At 39.7% G+C, this 9,938-nt stretch overlaps 1 protein-coding gene across 1 annotated transcript; it reads left to right on the forward strand.

Annotated features, from left to right (window-relative positions):
• Positions 1 to 200: 200 nt before the first annotated feature.
• On the forward strand, positions 201 to 7,963 carry LOC129259307 (uncharacterized). The gene is made up of 2 exons (XM_064115467.1): positions 201 to 300; positions 1,342 to 7,963. The coding sequence occupies exon 2, from the start codon at positions 1,468 to 1,470 to the stop codon at positions 6,478 to 6,480; it is 5,013 nt and encodes a 1,670-aa protein (XP_063971537.1). The 5' UTR covers positions 201 to 300; positions 1,342 to 1,467; the 3' UTR covers positions 6,481 to 7,963.
• Positions 7,964 to 9,938: the final 1,975 nt, after the last annotated feature.

Below are 9,938 nucleotides of genomic sequence, written 5' to 3' on the forward strand. Positions count from 1 at the left end.
GTTTTGGTAAGAAGCTGAATATATGAGAAAATTTAATCCTTCAGAAAGGCTAAATTGGAGAGAAGATTAAACTTTGGAAAAAAGTGATTTGTTTTGGATTAAACGCCATATAAATATTGTAACGTTTGTTTTAATTATTTATCTCAAAGATACCTTAGCAAATTTGTCAACACGTCAATTTACAGCAGTGCGCTATCTTCAGCATCAGAATTTTCACGTTCATGAATTAACGGAGGTGCTGCAGTTCGTCGCCTTTTATGTCCAAATTTCAGCAATGTTCATTTGTGTCCCATCATAGAAGTAAGTTTCGTAGATTAATCAGATAATAGGGGAGATAATGTGTTGATTATATAATTATGACAAAAAACTCAAAGAGAGTTATTGACGAAAAACAGAAGTAAAAATTCATTATAAATGTACACGTGAAAAGAGGTTGAAGTTAGAAGACAATTTTTTGGCTCAAAAGGCTCGTGTGAAATCTAATCACAATTGTCTTAAATGCATATAACTGAAATTTGTGTTATAAAGTAAAAGTTTCAAGATGTCTAAAATCTGAATATTTAATTAATGAAAAGCTTCAGTTGAAAGCTTTGTTTGGTTTTTTGGAAGCAACTGGTTATGTTGGAAAATGTGAATATAAACATTTCCAGGAAGTTTAGTTCGGTTTGGATTCATAATCTAAGCAAAAGCATGAAAATACAAGACTTCTTTTTTAGTGAGAATGAAGAGACAAAATATCTGGGTTATTTTCATATTACAAAGATTATATTGTATTTTAAAGCATATCTATGCTTAAGACAAGTTGTTCATTGTGAGGTGAAAGTGCATAAATATAGATCTATACAAAAGGATACAAAAACATGGTCATGAGTCTGATACATGAACGTTTGGTGAACTCATGAAGTGTATTTTGAAGAGGTAGAAATAAGTTTCTGGCAAAACTAGTTTTGGTTCATGAATAATTGCATGTGCATTTAATTTAGAGAAAACCAGTTTTAAAAGCTATTAGGGATTTGTTTCGGCATAGTTGGACTCAACTATGCGTTGTTGGCGCCCTGCCAAAATTGGGCATTGATTTTTTATGCCTTTTATATAAGGAGTGATTTTGATAGAAAATAATATTGTCTGCTACATTCAGACTTTCAGTTGGTTTATATTAGTCTTAATCCATGCTTTTACTATAAACAATGAAAGTCAATCTTGGTCAGAATATTTAGTAATACTTTGATGGACAAATGTAAATGCATCAAGACCAGGTTACACAAGATATTCATATTTAAGTGCATGTTTTAATTCAGGATGAGATGACTCAAAATATGCTGTTTTGTTTTATCATTTCAGATTGAATAAAATCTACAAATCTACTGTAGAAATATCTCAATTCCATGGTTCACATCTCGGCTTGTTCTGTACTATCCATAAATTCAATTTCTTGGCATACTCCGGGAATAGTACAAGAAGGACAAGATGGCTGAAAGAGCAGGCGAACTGAAGGTGAAGCGGAGGTCGGCAAAGGGGAAGTTCACAAGGACTTTGAATCAAGTTAAGGCCCTGATTGACAGTGAAAGATCCAGCAAAGAGGTTGATGAGGGCTTTCAGGAATGTCAGAAATGCTACAAGGATCTGGAAGAGAAGCATGACGTATACTGTGAGCTTCTTGATGATTCGGCATATGAATCAGAGCAGGCATGGATAGAAGATTGCATGAATAACTTCATGCAAGTGAAAGCGAAGGTTTGTGACTACCTCGAAAACAATAGCATTGGAAATATCAGCTCTGGAGGAGTAAGAAATGCAACTCAATGTAAGGTGCAGGTTGAAAAACCTAAGTTACCCAGGTTTTCAGGAGATATTAGAGAATATCAAACTTTTAAGTCCGACTTCAAGCATCTCATTGAAACCAGATATGCCGAAAGGGATTGCATAACAATTATGCGTACTAGCCTGCAAGGGAAACCACTGGAAATAATTCAAGGGATAGGAACCGACTATCAAGCAGCATGGGAGCAACTTGATATCATTTACGGTGATCCGAGGAATCTAGCCGATGCTATCATATCTGACATCACAAAGTTCAAGAACTTGAAGGACGGTGAGGATGCAAGGTTCATCGAGTTTGCCGGATTAGTTAGGAGGAGTTACAACACTCTGAAACAGATAAATAAGGAAGAGGATATGAACAATTCTCATATGTTGGCGTTGATAGAACGGAAGCTTACAAATGAAGATCGTAAGATTTGGTTACGTCTGCAGAGGTCACCCACTTTAAAGGGCTTGATGGATTGGATGAGCGAGGAACTACAGACTCGCATTCGGGCGACTGCATCCATTCGAGAAGGAATGTCAGGTAACAGGACCAAGCAAGGTGCATCCATACACCAAGTTATGAACCAAGACGAAGGCAATGATGTGGTTCGTAAGCATGACTTTAAGTGTTGGCACTGTAAATCCAATGATCACTGGATTGATAAGTGTCAAATGATTATCAGAATGAGCCAACCAGAAAGGTACGACTTGATGAAGGCGAACAGAGCGTGCTTTAGCTGTCTGAAGCGGGCCAGCAAGGAACACCGCATGACCACATGTAGACGAAGAAGGAAGTGCGACCAATGCCCCTCATATCATCATCCTTTGCTGCATTCAACAATCGAAAAAAGGGAGTCTACAGTGGACGTGGCAAGTATCGGATCAAGTGAGACTCTGTTACCAATACTGTCAGTCAAGGTTCGAGGTACGAAGGGAGCGGTCATTGGTAACTGTTTGTTGGACTCTGGGTCTCAAGTGACACTCATCAGGACGGAGATTGCAAAGACGCTTAATCTAGAGGGTGATCCAATCCAAGTCGTGATCACAAAAGTTGGCGGAGACAGAGAGACTGCTGATTCCAAGTTATATCGGGTTAAGCTTGAGTCTTTGGATACCCATAAAGTCATTGTGGTACAAGCTATCGGACTAGATGTCATCAACGATAACATCACAGGTGTTAATGTTAGAGAGTTAGCAAGAATTTTCCATCTTGACAAACTCTACAGAGGTTCTGGACCAATTGATCTACTCATCGGTGCCGACTATGCAAAACTTCATCTTGGGGATGGAAAGCCAAGAGAGAGAGGACATCTAGTTGCTAAGCGAACGCCACTAGGCTGGGTGGTGTTTGGTGGTAAACCAGGCCAGAAGGGTGGAAACGTACTTAATGTACAAGTTATCAGAAATCCCATTGATCTGCAGGATTTTTGGACGACAGAGTCTATGGGAGTGGCCTGTCCAGATAAGGAGGTAGATGAACAGAAGTTTATCATCAAGGCTTGTCAGAAGAAAGGACAACAGTGGCTGGTTCCATATCCATGGCAGAGAAACCCAAAGGAACTGCCAGACAACAAGGTACTGGTGGAAAAAATGCTCTGTGCTACAGAGAAAATGTTGCTGAAGGATGCCGAGCATGCCAAAGCCTATGATAATCAAATCAAAGAAATTGTACAGATGGGTTTCGCAAGGAAAGTGACAAATGAGGAAATGGAGTCGTATGAGGGCCCTGTGCATTATATTCCTCATCATGCAGTGTTGCGACCGGAAAAGAAGAGTACACCGATAGGAATTGTCTTCAATTCCTCTTCAGTGTATGCTGGCAAGTGTCTCAACGACTTCTGGATGAAAGGCCCTGACCTCTTAAATAACTTGTTTGGAGTCATCCTACGTTTCCGGGAGAGGTCAGTAGCAGTTTGTGCAGATATCTCAAAAATGTACCACATGGTGCTAATACCCAAGTCTGATCAGCACGTACACAGGTTTTTATGGAGGAACTTGCAAGTGAACAGAAAGCCTGATACGTATGTGATGCAAGTCGTGACGTTTGGAGATAAGCCGGCTCCAGCAATGGCGCAGACAGCACTGAGACTCACTGCAGAAGAAGGCCGCGCTCAGTCTCCAGAGGCTGCAGATGTATTGAAAAGAGATACATACATGGATGACATCTGCACATCTACAGATACGATAGAGCAAGCTAAAGCCTTAACCAAGGACATTGACATGATTCTTGCTGATGGTGGGTTTAAGGTGAAAGGCTGGACTTCCAACATACAGCTAAAAGGTCCAGAGGTAAACGAAACGAAGAAAACTATGATGGAAAGTCTAGCAGAGGAGAAGGTGCTAGGAGTCTTCTGGGAAAGAGAGAAGGATGAGTTCTCTTACAGAGTGAAAATTGACAAGTTCATAGATAAGAGACTAACCAAGAGAATCATCCTCAGTCAGGTTGCCCGAATCTTCGATCCGATTGGCTATACAGCACCGTTTGTCATCCGGGCAAAAATTGGACTACAGCAACTATGGGAAAATGGCTATGACTGGGATGCAGTTCTTCCAGATGAATGTCAAATGGAATGGAAAAGATTCTTTCAAGAAATGGAAGAGCTCAAGGAGGTAACATTTGAAAGATGTCTGACTCCGAAAGAGGCAGTGGGTAAGCCGCTGCTCTGTATCTTCAGTGATGCTTCGATGCATGCCTTCGGAGCGTGTGCATACCTGAGGTGGGAAATGGATGGTGGAGGCTACATGACTAGATTTGTGGCAGCAAAATCACGAGTGGCACCACTCAAGCCACTAACAGTTCCACGCCTTGAGCTTCAGGCTGCAGTTCTTGCGAGTAGGTTATATAAGACGATATTGGAGGAGCTGAGGATTGAAATTGAGGATGTCATTTTAATGACAGACAGTACGATCGCCCTCTCGTGGATTAGAGGTAGGGCAAAAACCTTCAAGACGTTTGTTGCAACAAGAGTGGGAGAAATCCAGACCAGCACAGACCCCAGCAAATGGAGACACATCTCTGGAGAAAGCAACATAGCAGATGTGTTATCAAGAGGACTGAAGGCAAGTGAGCTGGTGGGGTCATGGCAACGGGGTCCAGACTTTCTTCAAAAGTCAGCATCTGATTGGCCCGACGAAGTCAAGGTTCGTGAGGACCTTCCTGATGTTGAGAAGGAGAGGCGTAACGAGAAGACAGTTCTAAATGTGTCTCAGAGTTATCATCTGATTGATTACGAGAGGTTCTCTAACTGGAGGAAACTGGTCAGAGTAGCAGCATTGGTGATAAAGTTTGTAAAGAAACTCAAGGCCAGACGGCAGAATCAGGAAAAAGAGACCAGTACAAAGATTACGCCCACAGAACTAGATGACGGAGAAAAGTACATCATCAGAGATGTACAAAATGGCATGGAGTCTCGAATCAAGAAAGGAGAGCTGAAGTCTTTGAGTCCATTCATTGATGACTACGGCATCATACGGGTTGGAGGCAGGATAGATAAAGCGATTACGTCATTCGAGCAGAAGCATCCTGCCCTGCTTCCATATGGACATCATGTTTCAAGACTGATTACTCGTCATGTACATGAGACGAGTCACAGTGGAGTAGCTGCAACCATGGCAAAGATAAGACTGAAATACTGGATTCTTCATGGTCACAAACTTGCCAAGACAGTTAAGTATAGATGTACCAGGTGCAGAGTGTTTCAGCACAAGACAGAGACCCAACAGATGTCAGACCTACCAAAAGAGAGATTGGCCCCAAGTACACCACCATTCCACTTCACTTCATGTGATTATTTCGGGCCGCTAACGGTGAAAGTGGGACGTAACAAGACATCAAAATATTATGGGGTGATATTCACCTGCTTGAACACTCGTGCTGTTCATCTGGAACTGGCAGTGGATTGCAGTACGATGGAATTCATACAGGTGCTAAGACGTTTCTTCTCTATCAGAGGACAACCAACGATGATCATGAGCGACAATGGTACCCAGTTCATAGGTGCAGAACGAGAACTAAGGAAGATGACGGACGGAATGTCTGACAACGAGCTGAAGGACTTTTGTGCAGAGAGAGGCACTACATGGAAGTTTGTAACTCCAGGGGCACCACATCAAAACGGGTGCGCTGAATCTTTGGTCAAGAGCTGCAAGCATGCATTGAAAAGGGCGATAGGTGATCAAGTGTTGTCGCCTTTTGAACTGTATACATGCTTAGTGGAGGTATCGAATCTTGTCAACCAAAGACCTATCGGCCGACTTCCAACTGATCCAGACGATGGCAGCTATATCTCACCGAACGACATACTTCTAGGACGAGCTTCGAGGAGCGTAGCGCAAGGCCCATTCTTGAAGACGCGAAATCCAAGACACAGAGTGGAACTGGTTCAGCGCATTGTAGATTCTTTCTGGCAACGGTGGACAAGGGATGTTTTGCCACTGTTAGCTCCAAGACGGAAGTGGAATGTTCATCGACGCAATGTCTGCGTTGGGGATGTAGTAATGCTCGCCGACATGAACTCTATACGCAGCAAGTGGACAATCGCTCGCGTGATTGAAGTTTACCCAGGTGACGACGGTAAAGTGCGGAATGTGAAAGTAAAGACTATGAATTCCGAATATCGTCGTCCAGTAACCAAGTTAGCAGTAATCTACCCTGTTGAGGGATACGAAGATTAGTACATAAGGATTGTAAGTTTTGAAACAATTTATCTGTAGCGCGAATTTGGCTGATTTTTGTTTGTTTCAATTTGTAATGAGGACAATCCCCTCATTGGGCGGGGAGGATGTTTTGGTAAGAAGCTGAATATATGAGAAAATTTAATCCTTCAGAAAGGCTAAATTGGAGAGAAGATTAAACTTTGGAAAAAAGTGATTTGTTTTGGATTAAACGCCATATAAATATTGTAACGTTTGTTTTAATTATTTATCTCAAAGATACCTTAGCAAATTTGTCAACACGTCAATTTACAGCAGTGCGCTATCTTCAGCATCAGAATTTTCACGTTCATGAATTAACGGAGGTGCTGCAGTTCGTCGCCTTTTATGTCCAAATTTCAGCAATGTTCATTTGTGTCCCGTCATAGAAGTAAGTTTCGTAGATTAATCAGATAATAGGGGAGATAATGTGTTGATTATATAATTATGACAAAAAACTCAAAGAGAGTTATTGACGAAAAACAGAAGTAAAAATTCATTATAAATGTACACGTGAAAAGAGGTTGAAGTTAGAAGACAATTTTTTGGCTCAAAAGGCTCGTGTGAAATCTAATCACAATTGTCTTAAATGCATATAACTGAAATTTGTGTTATAAAGTAAAAGTTTCAAGATGTCTAAAATCTGAATATTTAATTAATGAAAAGCTTCAGTTGAAAGCTTTGTTTAGTTTTTTGGAAGCAACTGGTTATGTTGGAAAATGTGAATATAAACATTTCCAGGAAGTTTAGTTCGGTTTGGATTCATAATCTAAGCAAAAGCATGAAAATACAAGACTTCTTTTTTAGTGAGAATGAAGAGACAAAATATCTGGGTTATTTTCATATTACAAAGATTATATTGTATTTTAAAGCATATCTATGCTTAAGACAAGTTGTTCATTGTGAGGTGAAAGTGCATAAATATAGATCTATACAAAAGGATACAAAAACATGGTCATGAGTCTGATACATGAACGTTTGGTGAACTCATGAAGTGTATTTTGAAGAGGTAGAAATAAGTTTCTGGCAAAACTAGTTTTGGTTCATGAATAATTGCATGTGCATTTAATTTAGAGAAAACCAGTTTTAAAAGCTATTAGGGATTTGTTTCGGCATAGTTGGACTCAACTATGCGTTGTTGGCGCCCTGCCAAAATTGGGCATTGATTTTTTATGCCTTTTATATAAGGAGTGATTTTGATAGAAAATAATATTGTCTGCTACATTCAGACTTTCAGTTGGTTTATATTAGTCTTAATCCATGCTTTTACTATAAACAATGAAAGTCAATCTTGGTCAGAATATTTAGTAATACTTTGATGGACAAATGTAAATGCATCAAGACCAGGTTACACAAGATATTCATATTTAAGTGCATGTTTTAATTCAGGATGAGATGACTCAAAATATGCTGTTTTGTTTTATCATTTCAGATTGAATAAAATCTACAAATCTACTGTAGAAATATCTCAATTCCATGGTTCACATCTCGGCTTGTTCTGTACTATCCAAAAATCATAAGATCAGTATGCTCGATCTGTAATGAAAATCATATGATCATAAGTCAGAAAAAATTGGAACCAGTGGGATTCGAACCTGCCATCTACTGCTTTCCGGGCAGCGACTCAACCACCAGGCTATTCTGGTTCACGGCTAAGCCACGATGAACTGGAATTCAAATACCCTTGATCCTCTTCTTTCTGACTCATTAATATTCAAATACCGTCCGCCGTGGACAATAGATAGTAAATTAAGAGGCTTTTATAGGAGGAAATTATAATTTGTTAACAAATTTTCGGCATTACTCCTATTTGTTTAAGATCAGTATGCTCGATCTGTAAATGAAAATCATAAGATCAGTATGCTCGATCTGTAATGAAAATCATATGATCATAAGTCAGAAAAAATTGGAACCAGTGGGATTCGAACCTGCCATCTACTGCTTTCCGGGCAGCGACTCAACCACCAGGCTATTCTGGTTCACGGCTAAGCCACGATGAACTGGAATTCAAATACCCTTGATCCTCTTCTTTCTGACTCATTAAAATTCAAATTAAAGAGGCTTTAATTTACTATCTATTGTCCACGGCGGACGGTATTTGAATATTAATGAGTCAGAAAGAAGAGGATCAAGGGTATTTGAATTCCAGTTCATCGTGGCTTAGCCGTGAACCAGAATAGCCTGGTGGTTGAGTCGCTGCCCGGAAAGCAGTAGATGGCAGGTTCGAATCCCACTGGTTCCAATTTTTTCTGACTTATGATCATATGATTTTCATTACAGATCGAGCATACTGATCTTATGATTTTCATTTACAGATCGAGCATACTGATCTTAAACAAATAGGAGTAATGCCGAAAATTTGTTAACAAATTATAATTTCCTCCTATAAAAAGCCTCTTAATTTACTATCTATTGTCCACGGCGGACGGTATTTGAATATTAATGAGTCAGAAAGAAGAGGATCAAGGGTATTTGAATTCCAGTTCATCGTGGCTTAGCCGTGAACCAGAATAACCTGGTGGTTGAGTCGCTGCCCGGAAAGCAGTAGATGGTAGGTTCGAATCCCACTGGTTCCAATTTTTTCTGACTTATGATCATATGATTTTCATTACAGATCGAGCATACTGATCTTATGATTTTCATTTACAGATCGAGCATACTGATCTTAAACAAATAGGAGTAATGCCGAAAATTTGTTAACAAATTATAATTTCCTCCTATAAAAGCCTCTTAATTTACTATCTATTGTCCACGGCGGACGGTATTTGAATATTAATGAGTCAGAAAGAAGAGGATCAAGGGTATTTGAATTCCAGTTCATCGTGGCTTAGCCGTGAACCAGAATAGCCTGGTGGTTGAGTCGCTGCCCGGAAAGCAGTAGATGGCAGGTTCGAATCCCACTGGTTCCAATTTTTTTCTGACTTATGATCATATGATTTTCATTACAGATCGAGCATACTGATCTTATGATTTTCATTTACAGATCGAGCATACTGATCTTAAACAAATAGGAGTAATGCCGAAAATTTGTTAACAAATTATAATTTCCTCCTATAAAAGCCTCTTAATTTACTATCTATTGTCCACGGCGGACGGTATTTGAATATTAATGAGTCAGAAAGAAGAGGATCAAGGGTATTTGAATTCCAGTTCATCGTGGCTTAGCCGTGAACCAGAATAGCCTGGTGGTTGAGTCGCTGCCCGGAAAGCAGTAGATGGCAGGTTCGAATCCCACTGGTTCCAATTTTTTCTGACTTATGATCATATGATTTTCATTACAGATCGAGCATACTGATCTTATGATTTTCATTTACAGATCGAGCATACTGATCTTAAACAAATAGGAGTAATGCCGAAAAAAAAAATTTGTTAACAAATTATAATTTCCTCCTATAAAAGCCTCTTAATTTACTAAGCATATAAATTGTTCCAAAAAATAA

This window comes from Lytechinus pictus, chromosome 2, assembly GCF_037042905.1.
Source record: "Lytechinus pictus isolate F3 Inbred chromosome 2, Lp3.0, whole genome shotgun sequence".
Classification (NCBI taxonomy): domain Eukaryota; kingdom Metazoa; phylum Echinodermata; class Echinoidea; order Temnopleuroida; family Toxopneustidae; genus Lytechinus; species Lytechinus pictus.

Bases quoted from the DNA above. Each gene is read 5' to 3' on its own strand.
- LOC129259307 (XM_064115467.1), top strand. From the start codon at position 1,468: ATGGCTGAAAGAGCAGGCGAACTGAAGGTGAAGCGGAGGTCGGCAAAG.